Source organism: Salvelinus alpinus, chromosome 31 (genome assembly GCF_045679555.1).
Source record: "Salvelinus alpinus chromosome 31, SLU_Salpinus.1, whole genome shotgun sequence".
Classification (NCBI taxonomy): Eukaryota; Metazoa; Chordata; class Actinopteri; order Salmoniformes; family Salmonidae; genus Salvelinus; species Salvelinus alpinus.
Window position 1 is genome coordinate 15,038,845 of NC_092116.1, and position 18,163 is coordinate 15,057,007.

Sequence of the window (18,163 nt, forward strand, 5' to 3'; positions counted from 1 at the left end):
ATAAAGCCATCACCTAGAGAGAAGAACCCTCTAAGGAAGCTGGTCCTGGGGCTTTGTTCACAAACATAAACAGACCCCACAGAGCCCCAGGACAACAACACAATTAGACCCAACTAAATCATGAGGAAACAAAAAGATAATTACTTGACACATGGGAATGAATTGACAAAAAAACAGAGCAAACAAGAATGCTATTTGGCCCCAAACAGAGCGTACACAGTGGCAGAATACCTGAACACCGTGACTGACCCAAAATTAGGAAAATCTGACTATGTACTGACTCAGTGAGCATAGCTTTGCTATTGAGAAAGGAAGGCAGACCTGGCCCTCAAGAGAAGACAGACTTCCTAACCTTCTGCCAAATGCATGACCTAATAGAGAAACATTTTTCCCTCAGATTTTTTCCCCACAAAGATTTTGAAAAAAATCAAATTTTGATAAATTCCTATATATTTAGGGCAAAATACCACAGTGTGCAATTACAGCACCAATTGTTGTAACTTGTTGCCACAAAAAAAGGGACTTTTTTATTGTTTAATTCACTTTTGATAATTATCTATTTCATTTGCTTTGGCACTTGCTTTGGCAATAAATGCTTTTAAATTGAATTTAATTGAATTGATCATCTCTGAAGTTGCCATCTTCTTTACTAACTGTGTCTTGAGTGGAAGAAGTCTACCCAAGTAGGCAACACTTCAACAGTGGGCTGTTTGGTGACTGGATGAACTGGACAGGTCATTTTTGTTGATGCCTTATCCAGGCCACCATGGTCTTCACAGGTAAACCGAGAATCACTTACTGTATATAATCAATGCTAAAAGAATTCCAATTCTAGTCATTTGCAACAATTGGCTGGATGAATGCTGTTTAATACTCTGTTAAAACTCTTATCTGGATAGATAGTCTGTGTAAGAACAATTCAAATATCATCCAACAACCATTTTTCTTTTTTTTGCAATCATCATTTTCTGTACAGCACTTTGTGACATCGGCTGATGTAAAAAGGGCTTTATGAATACATTTGATTGATTGATTTACCATCACAGGTTGTTGTTGTTTTTTAAATAGTAGTTTGTACATTTTGTATTTTTTAAGCATACATTATATGTACCTGTATGCTCTTGTTATCAACATAAGTTGTGTGCCTTAGATATCTTTGGTTCCACCACATGCAGCAGTTACTGTTCTCCTACTGACCTATAGGAGGACTGTTATTCATAGAACATGACTTGATACTTATATACAGGATGAATAGGGGTGTAGCATAATGAGTGTATAAGGGGGAAACACTTACAGGATGAAGCAACTCTATTTTATGTCAGTCTTACTTTCACTATTTCACAGAAACATGAAGTATAACACGTTAGAGTTCAGTAGGGTCTAGACGTGTACCTGGGTGGTTAGGGCTCTTGGCTGTAGCCTGGATACACCTTCTACTCTACACTAAACTAATGATTACAGTTCAATAATTGATAAACCGTATGATCTTGTAAGTGATAAGATACTGTGTTAGTCTACATGGCATGCAGTATGTCAGGGGAACTGTGTTTCTAATAGTGATGGGTGTGAACAACAACTAAAGAGAGTAACTAACTGACACCACATAGACATCCTTCTGGAACCACATAGTAAGTGAGAGGTCAACCAGGCCTGTACAAAGTGTAGAGATTGCCTCGTCTTTAGCTCACAGCAGATCAAAGTGTTCAGGTACCTGTGAACAGCTCACTGAGTGCATGATGAGTGGGTGGGTTTAGCATGGTATCAGTAGGATGTGTCTGCAAAAGCCCTCCGGACAAACATTCATACAGACATAAAGTTTGTACAGAACACTTCTACAATGGGCTTATTGGTGATTGGTTGGACTGGACGTGTGCGTCATTTTTGTAAATGCCTTATTCAGCCCACCATGGTCTGCATAACTGAAAATCACTCATATAATCAATGTTTAAAGTGGACCAATGCTTACTTTATATAATAACTTGTGCAGGTTGGGTGAATCATAGTTATTGGTGTCTTGATGAACATGGTGTAGATTGAAAGCACTGTCTGGACAAAGATGTCTAATCCTGAGGTTTCACTGTGGAAAGAGATATATAAATGTCCATCAGTAAAATTAGTTTAAAGTAATACTGTTGTCTGGTAAGCATGCAGAACATTTTCAAGCATACATTACAGAATGTACCTGTATGCTCTAGTATCGAACTTATGCTGTGATAGTGTTGTGATAGACTTGGCCCCACAACATGCAACAGTTGCAGTTCTCCTGATGACCTATAGGAGGACTGTTATACATAGAACATAACTTGATATGTACCATGAGGAACAGGGATGGAGCATCATGAGTGTATATGAGGGAATCACTTACAGGATGAAACAAGTCTATTGTATGTCAGTCTCGTTCACTATCATTCACAGAATCATGCTCTATCTGAAGTGTAACACCTGACAGTTTAATAGGGGTCAGGGGTCAGGGGTGTACCTGGGTGGGTAGGGCTCTTAGCTGTAGCTTAGTATAAATGAATACAACTTCTACATTAAACTCTGCAAATCAACTATTGTAGTTCAAGAATGACCATGAACATGCTTTTTAGTCCAGGACTAGTCATAATCTCTGTCTGGGAAACTGGCCCATGTGATAAGATAGAGGCTATGTAGCATGCAGTATGTCAGTGGACTGTGTTTGTAATTGTCATGGTCGTGATCAACAATGTAAACATGAGAGAAAACACACTGACACCACATAGACATCCTGCTGAAACTACATAGTGAGTGAAAGGCCAACCAGGCCTGTACAAAGCAAAGAGACAGATTTGTCTTTAGCTCACAGGAGATCAAAGTGTTCAGGAACCTGTGAACAGCTCACTGACTGCATGATGTGATGGTGGGTTTAGCATGGTAACAGTAGGTTGTGTCTGCAGCAGCCCTCTGCACAAACAAACATACTGACGTACTTTATGTACAACAACAAAGAGATAGAAGAAGTCTATTTTAGTCTGTATCAGTTGTTTAAATATATATTTATGAATGAAAAAAGAAGGTGCATTCTGAACACAGGGATTTCAGAAGAGCAGTTCAATCAATTAACACATACAGCATAAGGATGATGATGATGCTCAATTGAATTAAAAGTTGCAGGCTAATATTTTTCAAATGCAAAACGAGCAACTAAGCAAGCTCAATTAATCATAATTTGCAATGTACAGCGAAGATACAGTGTGCCCTACTTCACTCCAAAACCCATCTCTAGTCTATTGACACTGGTCTTAGCTTTATCTATTTCCTGGTGGTGTAGACGATGATAAAGATGATCAGACAGCAGAGGATAATTCCAGTTCTTATGATGGAGAGAAGACCAGGATTCTCATCTGTGGATCAACGTCACAATATGAAATAATACAATTGCTCTTTCCATGACATAGACTGACCAGGTGAAAGCTATGATCCCTTTGTAATGGCTTCCGTCGGTAGAAGGGAGGAGGACCAAAGCGCAGCGTGGTATGTATCCATATTTACTGAATACTTTTTCTATAATGAACAAAACAATAAACAGACGAAAACCCAACGAAGCTACAGTCCCGAACTAGAGAACACAAAAACAGATGAACGCATGAACAGGAAAAATCACCCACAAACCAACAGTGAAAACAGGCTACCTTAATATGGTTCCCAATCAGAGACAACGTAAAACACCTGCCTCTGATTGAGAACCATATCAGGCCAATAAGACCAAGAAACACATAGCAAAGACTACACCCACCCAGCTCACGTCCTGACCAACTAAACAAAGACTAACCAAAGGAAATAAGGTCAGGAACGTGACACCCTTATTGATGTCACTTGTTAAATCCACTTCAATCAGGGTAGATGAAGGGAAGGAGACAGGTTAAAGAATGATTCTTAAGCCTTGAAACAATTGAGACATAGATTGTGTGATTCAGAGGGTGAATAGGAAAGACAAAAGACTTAAGTGCCTTTGAGCGGGGTATGGTAGTAGGTGCCAGGCACACCGGATTGTCACAACAACTGCAATGCTGCTGGGTTTTTCATGCTCAACAGTTTCCTGTGTGTATCAATAATGGTCCACCACACAAAGGACATACAGCCAATATTAGGAAGGTGTTCCTAATATTTGGTTTATTCAGTGTATACAGTATCACTCCAATATATTGCTATGGGCATTAGTCGATACCAAAAATTAATAATTACATTACATGACCAAAAGTTTGTGGATACCTGCTCGTCGAACATCTCATTACAAAATCCTGGGCATTAATATGGAGTTGGTCCACTCTTTGCTGCTATAACAGCCTCCACTCTTCTGGGAAGGCTTTCCACTAGATGCTGGAAAATTGCAGCGGGGACTTGATTCCATTCAGCCACAAGAGCATTAGTGAGGTCGTGCACTGATGTTGGGCAATTAGGCCTGGCTCACAGTCGACGTTCCAATTAATCCCAAAAGTGTTCGAGGGGTTGAGTTCAGGTGTCTGTGTGAGAGCAATTATTAGGAAATGGAAGACATACAAGACCACTGATAATCTCCCTCGATCTGGGGCTCCACGCAAGATCTCACCCCGTGGGGTCAAAATGATCACAAGAACGGTGAGCAAAAATCCCAGAACCACACGGGGGGACCTAGTGAATGACCTGCAGAGAGCTGGGACCAAAGTAACAAAGCCTACCATCAGCAAGGGCATTGAAGATGAAACGTGGCTGGGTCTTTCAGCATGACAATGATCCCAAACACACCGCCCGGGCAACGAAGGAGTGGCTTCGTAAGAAGCATTTCAAGGTCCTGGAGTGGCCTAGCCAGTGCGTTATGTTCAGATATCAACAGGATCCAGCAGTCATGAAGGGAAGACAAAAATTCCAAATAGTATCCGTAAAGTTCGTAGAAACATGTCAAACGTTTTTTATAATCAATCCTCAGGTTGTTTTTAACATAACTAATCGATCATATTTCAACCGGACGGTAAACTATCAATACTAGAGAGAAAGAAAATGTCGAGCAACAACTTTCGCGCACATGAACTAATCAAAGGACACCTGGCCATCCACTGACGCGTTTTGATAAATCTCGCTCATTTTTCAGAATAAAAGCTTGCAACTTTGTCTAAAGCCTGTTCACAACCTGTGGAAGCCATTGGAAAATTAATCTGGTTGATATCAATGTTTTTACAGCAGTAATTTTGCAGTGTAACTGCATTTAGAGTACAGTATAACTGAAGTTCAACAGCAGCACACTGTAGTTATTCTGCAATTACTCCTTTCAAAATACCACTGTTGACTGCAGTTACTGCACTTTTACTGTAGTTTCAAAACTGCAATCTTTTTTTGTTAGGGATCCAATATTTTGGAGAAAAACAGACGAAAAAGGCAATGATTGGGAATCTCAACACAATCAATCTAGCTATGCAGTAAGGTTATGTGGCTAAGGCTATAGCTTATATTTTTATGTAGGCCTAATTATTTAGGAAGCTGGCTATATGTCTTGACAGCTAGCCAAGCAATGTAGCTAGCTAAAACATAAAATGACACAGAGCCTTGAACTGTAGCTAGCTAGCTGCTGGAAGGATGTTATGTTATCACCTGAACAAGTGCCCAAGTGGCAGGCCCCCCCCCCCCCCCACACACACACACACACACACAATTTCTTTCAGCTTTGGTGGCTACAGCTATTGGGATTATCTTTCAAGAAATGTGACTAACTATGCTAGTTACCCATTTACTCAAACTTGAACGACTGTTAGCATATCTCTTAGTTGGCAATCAAAATGTATTTGTCATCGATCAAATGAGCAAGCAGAAAAGCTGTAAATCCCATTCACTTGTTAAAACATGGGTTATTATGTGTCACGTTGGTATGAAGAGATTCGGTAGACAAGCACAGGAATGCGTAATAGTTTTTTTTATTAAGCCCAAATTACGTCGTGCCGTGTAAAGGCACAGGGACGAAGACCAAACAAACACGTAACAAAACACAGGGTAGAAACCCAAAACAAAAGAGCGAGGAGTACCTCTGTCATGCTGGTATAAATGATTCGGGAGACAGGCGCAGGAATGCGTAATCGTTTTTTTTATTGTACCCAAATTACTGCGTGCCATGTAAAGGCACAGGACGAAGACCAAACAAACACTATACAAAAACACAGGGTTGAAACCCAAACAAAAGAGCGAGGAGTACCTCGAATAAATAACACACGCGTACAATGATTAACACACGGGACGAGACGCGTAATCATCTGCGCAATCCAGAATGACACGAAGGCCAAAACACACAGCGCAGGGACTCACACGCACCAATGAACATTGTAACAATAATCGAAGGGACAATAGTAAACCAACGACACATTTATACAAGTACTAATTACCGGGAATAGGGGCCAGGTGTGCGTAATTAAAGTTCCGGGGGGATCCGTGACAACCTGGAATAAATAACACACACGCACAATGATTAACACACGGGAACACCCGTAATCATCTGCGCAATCCACAATGGCACGAAAGCCAAAACACACAGCACAGGAACTCATACGCACCAACGGACATTGGAACAATGATCGACAGCCCAATGTAAACCAAAGGGCACACTTATACAAGCACTAATCAGTGGGAATAGGGGACAGGTGTGCGTAATGAAAGTTCCGGAGGGATCCGTGACATTATGGGACTATGGGCAGGCTGCAGGAGGCTGTGTAGGCTACTATTCCCCATCGTATTCACAGTGCAGTTTTGGCTGTCAACTACACGCTCATTAAAGTGACTAGTGTTCCATTCCTTAAAATGGCCTGTTATTTCTAGTCTACGCCTATAGGCAGCAGCCTCTGATGTGCTAGTGATGGCTGTTTAACAGTGTCATGACTGAACTGTTCGGGTCAGGTTACAGTGGATCACAGTCCTACAGAGACATCTCTCACACATCTCTCATCTCTCACATCTCTCACTGGAGAGGCATAGAGGGATTGGTGAGGGGGGTTTATGACACCTCACGCCCATTGTAAATCTTAAGGCAGCAGACGAATCCTTTGTCCTCTCAGTGTGGAGGACTGGAATGTATGGTTGGCCTATGGAGAATCTATCTCAGAACGGTAACATGCAATAAATGTACTTTGGGACGTTATATTTCATCAGCCAAAATGTTGGTAACAATGATAGATGGAATATGAAAATGAATGTCGTTTTTGTAATGTTTTTAAAAGTTAATGACAATGTTTTAATGAAAATATTGTAACTTGTAGAGATTTCATAATATGTACATGATGTTTACATACTGTACGTTGTGTAGAAAATATCCAGATCAAAGAGAATGTTTTTGGAACAATAAACTTTTAATTTAGTTGTATAATGAGACCATCCATAGTACATTGTAATACCTTGCCTCGTAACTAGATACGCCCCAGAGAACTTGTCATGAAGACGGAAAAGCGCTTTGTACCCTGGGGTATAAAACATGTGAGTTAAGAATTTACATATCAGACTAAAACGGACCACAGCTGCAGCGTGATCTAAGATAGTTGCGACCACACAAAATGCAACACGAGGAAGAGGACAAAGGAACCTGTTAACAATCAAGGCTTTGATTGAGTCCCTGACCTACGAAGGTGAATTCAAGAAGTACCAAACGGCTATTCTCTTCAAATCATTGGTTGTCTACACGGCCCTCCTACCCATGCTGGGAGCGTCAACATGGCTGATTAGCCTCCTCAGAAGTCCGCTCTCACAGAACGAGTGCAAGGGAAGAGACCACTAAGAGAAAGGACACTGACATCGTCTGGACAATCAGAGACTTATACCCGATAACGAAGGAGACCTCCATCGAAAGAATATGCCTCGTGGAACCTCCCAGTAAGCGGAACTCGGTCCACGAAGAGATACCCAACGGAGACCTTCAACAAGTAATTACATCATTATAATTTTGACCCAAAAGAGTGGCGGTTCGGGGCAGGTTGTTAGGGTTAAACTAAGCATAGTTTACAAATGTATCCAAGTAAGCTTTTGTCTCTTGCACTCTCTCTGGCTCTCTTTCTTAATCCCAATCTTGTGTAACACATGTCATATTGTGTTGGTTACCTTGGGACCTGTTTCATTGTACTTATGGTGTAGACCGTGTGTTTGTGTATATGTTCCTTATATTATCATTTTGCTTGTTAGTAAATAAAGAATAAACTCAATTGGTGTGGTACGGAATGATTTAGTGAGACCCGGGTTTGTGCAGATTTACAAATTATGCGACGTTCAGGATGAGACAGTAGAGGAAATTAATTAATTAGCGAGTGCTGTAAAATCGATATTCGGATATACTTTGAGTTAATTTGGAAAGCGGAGACTCATTATACACACTTTTCCCATGGTGCCCCAGGTTACTGAGTTAATGATTACCTGATTAATTTAATCCCATAATTATAAACATAGCTAATTATTTGATGAATAACAATGTCACGACAACAGTCTGATGGCCTTGGGATAGAAGCTGTTTTTCAGTCTCTTGGTCCCAGCTTTGATGCACCTGTACTGACCTCACCTTCTGGATGATAATGGAGTGAACAGGCAGTGGCTCAGGTAGTGAATGTCCTTGATGATCTTTTTGGCCTTCCTGTGACATCGGGTGTTGTAGGTGTCCTGGAGGGCGGGTAGTTTGCCCCCGGTAATACGTTGGGCAGACCCCACCACCCTCTGGAGAGCCTTGCGGTTGCGGATGTGGCAGTTGCCATACCAGGCGGTGATACAGCCCGACAGGATGCTCTCGATTGTGCATCTGTAAAAGTTTGTGAGGGTTTTTGGTGACAAGCCACATTTCTTTAGCCTCCTGAGGTTGAAGAGGCTCTGTTGCGCCATCTTCAGCACACTGTCTGTGTGGGTGGTCCATTTCAGTTTGTCAGTGATGTGTACGCAAAGGAACTTGAAGCTTTCCACCTTCTCCACTGCGGTCCCGTCGATGTAGATAGGCAGGTGTACCCTCTGCTCTCTTCTGAAGTCCACGACCATCTCCTTTGTTTTGTTGACGTTGAGTGAGAGGTTGTTTAACAGGCACCACACTCCCAGAGCATTAATCTCCTCCCTGTGGGCTGTCTCGTCATCATTGGTAATCAAGTCTACTACTGTTGTGTCATCTGCAAACTTGATGATTAAGTTGGAGGACTGCTTGGCCACGCAGTCATGGGTGAACAGGGAGTACAGGAGGGGTCTGAACCCTTTTGGCACGCACCCTTGTGGGGTGTTGAGAATCAGCAGAGTGGAGGTGATGTTTCCTACCTTCACCTGGGGGCAGCCCATCAGGAAGTCCAGGATCCAGTTGCACAGGGTGGGGTACAGACACAGGGCCTCAAGCTTAATGATGAGCTTGGAGGGTACTATGGTGTTGAGTGATGAGCTACAGTCAATAAACAGTATTCTTACATAGGTATTCCTCTTGTCCAGATGGGATTGGGCAGTGTGCAGATGGATGGCGATTGAATCGTCTGTGGATCTATTGGGGCGGTAAGCAAATTGAAGTGGGTCTAGGTTGGCAGGTAAGGTGGAGGTGATATGATCCTTGACTAGTCTCTCAAAGCACTTCATGATGACAGAGGTGAGTGCTACGGAGTGATAGTCATTAAGTTCAGTTACCTTTGTCTTCTTGGGTACAGGAACAATGGTGGCCATCTTGAAGCATGTGGGGACAGCAGACTGTAAAAGGGAGAGATTGAATATGCCCGTAAACACACAAGCCAGCTGGTCTGCGCATGCTCTGAGGACGAGGCTAGGGATGCTCTCTGGGCCTGCAGCCTTGCGAGGGTTAACACGTTTAAATGTTTTACTCACGTTGGCCACAGAGAAGGAGAGCCCACAGTCTGGGCCGCGTCGGTGGCTCTGTATTATCCTCAAAGCATGCAAAGAACGTGTTTAGCTTGTCTGGAAGCCAGACGTCGGTCTCGGCGACATGGCTGGTTTTCAATTTGTAGTCCGTGATTGCCTGTAGTCCCTCCCACATATATCTTGTGTCTAAGCCGTTGAATTGCTACTCCACTTTATCTCTATACTGACGTTTAGATTGTTTGATTGCCTTGCGGAGTGAATAACTAAACTGTTTATATTCTGCCGTATTACCAGTCACCTTGCCATGGTTAAATGCAGTGGGTCGCGCTTTCAGTTTCGCACAATTGCTACCATCTATCCACGGTTTCTGGTTAGGATAGGTTGAAACAGTCACAGTGGGTACTACATCTCCTATACGCTTCCTTATAAAATCCGGAACATATCCCAGTCCACGATATCAAAATAATCCTGAAGCGTGGATTCCGATTGGTCAGACCAGCGTTGAATAGTTCGAAGCACGGGTCCTTCCTGGTTGAGTTTCTGCCTATAGGATGGGAGGAGCAAGATGGAGTCGTGGTCAGATTTGCCAAAAGGAGGGCGGGGGAGGGCCTTGTAAGCATCTAGGAAGTTTGAATAGCAATGGTTGGGAGTCTTAGCAGCGCGAGTAGTAAGTCAATATGTTGATAGATCTTCGGCAGCCTAGTCCTCAGATTTGCTTTGTTAAAATCACCAGCTACAATAAATGCAGCCTCAGAATATGTGGTTTCCAGTCCAGTGAAGTTCTTTGAGGGCCGTCGAGGTAACGGCTTGAGGGGGGATGTAAACGGCCCTGGCGATGACGGAGGAGAATTCTCTTGGGAGATAATATGGTCGGCATTTAATTGTGAGGTATTTCAGGTCGGGTGAACAAAAGGACTTGTGTTCCTGTACATTTCTAGAACTACACCATGAGTCGTTAATCATGAAACATAACCTCCGCCCTTTTTCTTCCCGGAGAGATATTTATTACTGTCTGCGCGATGTACTGAGAATCCTGCTGGCTTTACCGACTCTGACAGAGTATCCAGAGAGAGCCATGTTACCGTGAAACAAAGTATGTTACAGGCCCCAATGTCTCTCTGGAAAGAAATCCTTGCTCTAAGCTCATCAACTTTGTCGTCCAAAGACTGAACATTAGCGAGTAATATACTCTGAAGTGGTGGGTGGTGTGCGCGCCTCCTAAGTCAAACCAGCAGGCCGCCTTGAGTGCCTCTCCTCCGCCGGAGGAAATATAACAAAAATAAGATGTATCACTTACCTTTGATGTCCAGCCTGGTCCCGTTTCAAACCTGACAGTAAATCTGCTTCCTATAGTGATCTGATTATGTGAATAGTTACCTCATGTTCAAGACATGGTATCCAAAAACGTGCAAATAGTTGCAAAAGGTCCTGATTTCAGAATTTTTTGTGCATCATGTTCAATCATCTATAAGTGACTTTGTTAAGCTTCAGAATTAATTTTAGATACTTTCAAATGATTTGGACTTGATGTGTGAAACAGGATAATTTGTGCCACGAATGCTAAAACATTAGCATTTGGAAACAGTGCCGAGTAAGTTAAACCAAAGCATGGATTGCTGTCATACCTTCTCCATAGACTTCTTATAGGGTAAGGAAACCAATATGTAATTTCAGGGGCGCAACTTTCACAGAGGAAAGAGTCTCCTGGCTGGACTGACACAGACACAGAATGTTGTACAACAGTTTTGCTTGATCCTGAAATAAAAAGTTAGTTCAGAACTTTAGATGATGGATTAGCACATTTGAACAATTAACTGTTAATAAAACAATAGCAATTAAAACAATAACAATTAACAATATTACTGTTAATAAAACAATAGCCCACCTTTCAGAATGAGAAATATCCTGTTTTTGAATTTCATCACATTAACATTCATTGCACCATAGAAATATGTAGTGGAGTCATATGGTTGAGTACTGGAGATATGTAGATGATAAAATCCATTTCCACTTTGCACTGTGAACTGAGGGTTATCCTTAAACTCATTGTGAAATGTTGCACCACCATCATATCTGTAAATTGTAATTAATTCAAGTTGAGGATTCTTTCCTACACTTATCTTGTACCATCAGAAAATATTTTCTGTCTGAATAGATGCATTGCAGAGTCACATTGTCTCCAAGATGAAAGTGCAGAAGAGGATAACTCAGACAACATGAACATTTACTTACTTTAATTACATTAACCCTAAGTCCTGGTTGGGTGTGGTGTACAGCGTTTGATTTCCCTGAGTGAGTGAATCAAAACCTCTTTGGGCTAGGGGGCAGTATTTTGACGTCCGGATGAAAAGCGTGCCCAAAGTGAACTGCCTGTTACTCAAGCCCAGAATCTAGGATATGCATATAATTGGTAGATTTGGATCTAAAATAATGTCTGTGAGTATAACAGAACTGATATGGCAGGCGAAACCCGAGGACAAACCATCCCCCCCCAAGAAAAGTATGCCTACCACTGTTTTCAATGGCTGTCACTTTTATTATAAGGCAAAATCCTCCCAGATTGCAGTTCCTAGGGCTTCCACTAGATGTCAACAGTCTTTAGAAAGAGTTTCAGGCTGGTTTTTGGAAAAATGAGCTAGAAGTTGTAGTTTTTCTATGTGGCTCCCATTTTGGCTGTAGTGTTTCCATGCGCGTGGATGGAAGCGCGTTCTTTGGTATTTATCTTCGGTAATGAACATACTACTCTCCGTCTTAAATTTTAAAGTTTATTTACGTATTAGGGTACCTGAGGTTTGATTATAAACGTTGTTTGACTTGTTTGGAAAAGTTTATTAGTAACGTTTGGGATTCATTTTGTATGCATTTTGATGGAGGGAAACTGGTGGATTATTGACTGAAGCGCGCCAGCTAAACTGAGTTTTTATGGATATAAAGAAGGACTTTATCGAACAAAAGGACCATTTGTGATGTATCTGGGACCTTTTGGAGTGCCAACAGAAGAAGATTTTTAAAGGTAAGGCATTTAATATATCGCTATTTCTGACTTTCGTGTCGCAGCTGCCTGGTTGAAAAATGTTTTTCATGGTTTTGTATGAGGGGCGCTGTCCTCAGATAATCGCATGGTGTGCTTTCGCCGTAAAGTATTTTTGAAATCTGACACAGCGGCTGGATTAACAAGAAGTAAAGCTTTATTTTGATGCATTACACTTGTATTTTCATGAACGTTAAATAATTATATTTCTGTAGTTTGAATTTCACCGAATGTTGTCGAGGTGTCCCGCTAGCGGCACGTCTAGCTGTAACAGGTTTTAAACACAGATTCACTGACCAATAGTAAGGGTGCGTGCCATTAACCAACACATTAACCAATAGTATTTTAACTTCTCTAGGGTATGTAGGACGGTAGCGTCCCACCTCGTCAACAGCCAGTGAAACTGCAGGGCGCCAAATTCAAAACAACAGAAATCCCATAATTTAAAATCCTCAAACATACAAGTATTTTACACCATTTTAAAGCTACACTTGTTGTAAATCCAGCCAAAGTGTGCGATTTCAAAAAGGTTTTACGACGAAAGAACACCAAATGATTATGTTAGGTATGAGCCAAGTCACAGAAAAAGCCAGCCATTTTTCCAGCTAAAGAGAGCAGTAACAAAAAGCAGAAATAGAGATAAAATGAATCACTAACCTTTGATGATCTTCATCAGATGACACTCATAGGACTTCATGTTACACAATACATGTATTTTTTGTTCGGTAAAGTTCATATTTATATCCAGAACTCTGAGTCTAGGCAAGACGCTACTGTCTCACTTGGCAAAAAGCCTGAGAAAATGCAGAGTGCCATATTCAAATTACTATGAAAATTACTGTAACATTAAACTTTCATTAAATCACACATGAAAGATATCAAATTAAAGCTACACTGGTTGTGAATCCAGCCAACATGTCAGAATTCAAATAGGCTTTTCGGCGAAAGCATAGGATGCTATTATCTGAGTATAGCACAATAATAAACAAAGAGAGAAGCATATTTCAAGCCTGCAGGCGCGACACAAAACGCAGAAATAGAAATATAATTCATGCCTTACCTTTGACGAGCTTCTGTTGTTGGCACTCCAATATGTCCCATAAACATCACAAATAGTCCTTTTGTTCGATTAATTTCGTCGATATATATCCAAAATGTCCATTTATTTGGCGCGTTTGATCCAGAAAAACACAGGTTCCAACTTGCTCAGACGTGACGAAAAAATATCTCAAAGGTTACCTGTAAACCTTTGCCAAAAAATTTGAAACTACTTTTGTAATACAACTTTAGGTATTTTTTTACGTTAATAATCGATAAAATGTAATACGGGATGATCTGTGTTCAATACAGGATTAAAACCAAATGTAGCATGCCTTCTGGACATGCTCTTCAATCAAACAGGACACCTGGAGTGACTCGACTTCAAGATGGCCGTATTTCTTCATTACACAAAGGAATAACCTCAACCTATTTCTCAGGACTGTTGACATCCAGTGGAATGTCTATGCAATTCGCTTAGAAATCTGGTTTCACAATGAAACCACATTGAAAAGAGAGTGACCTCAAAAAAAAAAGATCTGAATGGTTTGCCCTTGGGGTTTCGCCTGCTAAATAAGTTATGTTATACTCACAGACATGATTCAAACACTTTTAGAAACTTCAGAGTGTTTTCTATCCAAATCTACTAATAATATGCATATCTTATCTCCTGGGGATGAGTAGCTGGCAGTTGAATTTGGGTATGCTTTTCATCCAAATGTGAAAATGCTGCCCCCTACTCTAGTGAAGTTAAGTTGTTAAACTGCAATGATAACCAGGACAAGACACAACCTGAACATCCTTCAACGTCTCTCTCTCTGGTCTGGTGTAACAGAACAACTGAGATGAGGGTCAAGAGACAAAGTGAAGTGACAGCATCAGCAAAAATGTGTATCTACATGCACCACAGGAGGCACAACTTTTAGGTTGGATCCATGGGTTGTTTGAAGAGGAAGTGAGGTCAAAATAATGCCTCACCTTACATACAAATACAGTATGTATTCATAGATGAATCAATGATGCTATTCTCTCTAAAATGCTCACGCTATCACAAATGAGTGCTATTTTTCTTCAAGTGGTATGAAGTCAGAGTTACTGGTTTGTATTTTTTCATCATTTGAGTTGGTTTCTGAGACTAGTAGCACATACAATGCCTATAGAAAGTCTACACTAACATTGGGTTTCTTCACATTTTATTGTGACACAAAGTGGGATTCAAATGGATTTAATTGTCATTTTTTGTCAACAATCTACACAAAACACTCATGTCAAATTGGAAGAAATTCAAACATAGGATTAATGGTAAGAATTGGGCAAGTCATTAAACATATGAAGTAAAATCATGTTTGTTGAACCATCACACGCATATAGGCAGGTTACAGAGTTCCATGTTACAACTAGACATTTGCAAAGTCATTATATACATTTTGTTGTACACTTCCACAAAATCAAATGTATCCAGTCAGTCAACCTCAGCTACTATTGGTGAGTATTTGAGACTTCTGAAACCATCCTAGTATCAGCTTTCACACTTGCTGGACAATTATGCTCTGCATCTGAGTGATTCTATGTCGTTACAGCTAGAACCGACTATTACATTGTATAGCAAATGAGGAAAGTACAAAACAGCCAAGTCACACAGACACAGTCAAGGTCAAAGTGGAGGTCAGTAGGGCTCAACTTAAAATGATGCTGATTGGAGGACTGTCACATCCTGACTTGATGACTCACACCAGAGTAGATGGTTTCTTCCTCTCTCTGTTCTCTCCTCTGTCTCTTGGGCTTGGTACTCTTCTTGTCAGTGAACTTCAGGGCAGCGTAGTTCAGGCCATCATCGTCACTGTGGAGCTGTGGGGATGAAACATAGACTCACTCAAATCAGACTCTCGGTCAAATCTAATGCTGTACTCTTTTCCTTATTCAGACCCACTCTTGACACAGTACAATTGATCCAGCTAACCTGTTGTGCTGAAGTGCTGGCAAGAGGATTCCCATAGTGGCTTTGCTGAAAAGGGGTCCCTGCTAAAAGGCCAATGTCAAAACATTCAAAATATTCAAAACCTTTTCTTGTTAACTAATAAAAAGACATACTACTGTGAATGTAATATTTTCAGAATCAAAATTAAGTCGGCCAGAGAGGGAAGTTGTAAAAGGTGGGCGAGCCTTTCACCCTTCTTTTGAGCTGTAACTATCATTAATGTTAATATTAGTATGAAGACTTTTACTGTACCTGCACAGTGTTCACATCGTGACCTCTTCATTCTCACACAGAGGATAAAGTTGACACTCACACTCAGAATCACAGTAGTTGTCAGGCAAGATATAATGATGGGGAAAATAAGATTACTCTGATCACCCAAAAGGTCTGAAACTTAAAAAACAAGGCTAAATTATTTTCTTTCATTATTTTTTCCTCAATGCATTTGGCATAAAAGTTAGCTATTAAAGTTAAATCATCTGAAATCTACTATCAACTAATGGTGAAATATTTACATATTGATATTTCAAACCATTTGAGAGAAAAGTAGTGGTGTATTTTGGTTATGCTTAGCTTACCTTCAACATCCAGCTTGGTCCCTTTCCCAAACAGCATCTCCCCACATGAGGCCACAGCACAATAGTAAGTCCCAGCATCAGAGAGGCTGAGGTTCCTCTTGGGGAGGTTGTAGACACAGCTCTGTGTAGGAGACCCAGCCTCAGGGCTCTTCTCACACTGCTCACTCCTGTGTCTAAGGGTGTAAATGATTCCTGGATGGGATTCTCCTGAGCCATGTCTGAACCAATAGACACTGTGTTCTCCTGCACAGGTCTCAGTGTGTAATGTACAGTTCAGAGACACAGAGTCTCCTGGCTGGACTGACTCAGACACAGGCTGCTGGAGCACAGACATGCTGTTGGACTCTGAATCTGAAGAGAGTGAGTAAGATCATGGTGTGTACATTCCATATTTTTGCTAGATTCATTAATTTAGCATTATATGAACAGACATTAGGTAGCGACTTAAGTTACCTTTGACAATTACAAAAGTTCCTTCTCCAAATTTGAGGTCGCCCTCTTCCATAGCACCACAGTAGTATGTAGCTGAGTCCCCTGACTCTGTCTTGGAGATGGTCAGGTTAAAGCTGTCAACTCCTCTCTTCACACTTAAACGTTTAGTCTCATTAAAGTCCTTGGTAAAATACAAACTATTTTTAGTCCCATAATATGATGATGCCATGAGAAGAGGCTTCTGTCCAACAGTTTGCTTGAACCAAGAGACTCTGACCATCAAATGAGATCGACAAAAGCAAGTGAGAGATACACTTTGTCCCAGTTGTGTAACTATCACAGGGTCTGGTTGGATTACATCCTTGTTAAGTGCACAACCTGTGAAGCAAACAAACTAAATAAATCAGACAAAGTTATAGTAGAGAATTATACATTATTGTCATTATTCAGACTACATAGTCAATAAAATTGATTCAAAAAGACTGACATAAAAAAGCAAAAGGAACCGTTTTAATATGTCTTACTTACCCAAATTGCCGTAAAACAAAAAGATTGTCCAATATATAATCATCATTTTAATGTCCTTTCTGCACTGTATAGTGTGTGGGTCTGACAACAGGGCACCTTTTATATGATGACACTCATTAGGTAATCATTATGAAGAAGGCGGAAACTCTGAACAGAGTGATATTATTGGCTGTCTGAACAGGCACAAAACATGTGATAAAAACTTCAATCTAACATGTGTCCTGTGGCATACCATAGTTAGAGCAGCCCTTCAAATGATGTAATGTCAGAGTTACTGGTTTGTATTTTTTCATCATTTGGGTCGGTGGCTGAGACTACTGGTACATATGTCCTCTTTGACATACACAGGGGTTTACATTGTATTTCTCACTTCAGGTCTGTAGAAGGCAGTTCAAGCTTTCAGGAGGAAGTGAACTCTGGTGAGGTTGGCACCTTTTTGACAAAATAAAGATTTGATCCTTTGATACCTGGTGCAAATAATTGTTAAGAATTGGGCAAGTCATTAAATTAGGAAATAAAAACATGTTTATTGATGTATCACACAAGTATAAGGGCAGGTTATAGAATTCCATGTTACAACCATTATCATGAAAATGAAGACTTCAGACATTTGCAAAATCATGATATACATTTTGTTGTACACTTCTACAAAACCAAGTCAACCTCAGCCGCTATTGCTGAGGATTTGAGACTTCTGAAACCGTCCTAGTATCAGCTTTCACACTTGCAGGACAATTATGGTCAGCAAATTAGTTATTTTACATTTAAATCAGGCAAAGCTAAGCT

The 18,163-nt window shown here is 40.8% G+C and overlaps 1 protein-coding gene across 2 annotated transcripts; it reads right to left on the minus strand.

Moving 5' to 3' along the window:
• Positions 1–15,070: 15,070 nt before the first annotated feature.
• On the minus strand, positions 15,071–17,460 carry LOC139561239 (uncharacterized). 2 transcript variants are annotated; one of them, XR_011672090.1, is made up of 5 exons: positions 17,378–17,460; positions 16,871–17,227; positions 16,092–16,768; positions 15,822–15,883; positions 15,071–15,709 (listed from the first exon to the last, which is right to left on the minus strand). XR_011672090.1 is itself a non-coding variant. In XM_071378210.1 (3 exons), the coding sequence occupies exons 1-3, from the start codon at positions 16,120–16,122 to the stop codon at positions 15,569–15,571; spliced, it is 234 nt and encodes a 77-aa protein (XP_071234311.1). In that variant the 5' UTR covers positions 16,123–16,321; the 3' UTR covers positions 15,071–15,568. The 2 variants fall into 2 exon arrangements, 1 of the variants encoding a protein (XP_071234311.1); XM_071378210.1 differs by lacking the exons at positions 16,871–17,227; positions 17,378–17,460 and having other exon boundaries at positions 16,092–16,321.
• Positions 17,461–18,163: the final 703 nt, after the last annotated feature.

What these genes read in the sequence shown, in the direction of transcription:
- LOC139561239 (XM_071378210.1), bottom strand. Translation starts at nt 16,122, where the DNA reads ATGAAGAGGTCACGATGTGAACACTGTGCAG. An exon ending in ACGATGTGAACACTGTGCAG is followed by an intron (nt 15,884 to 16,091) that starts GTACAGTAAAAG and finishes TTGGCCTTTTAG; the next exon opens with CAGGGACCCCTTTTCAGCAA. An exon ending in CCAGCACTTCAGCACAACAG is followed by an intron (nt 15,710 to 15,821) that starts GTTAGCTGGATC and finishes TCATCCCCACAG; the next exon opens with CTCCACAGTGACGATGATGG.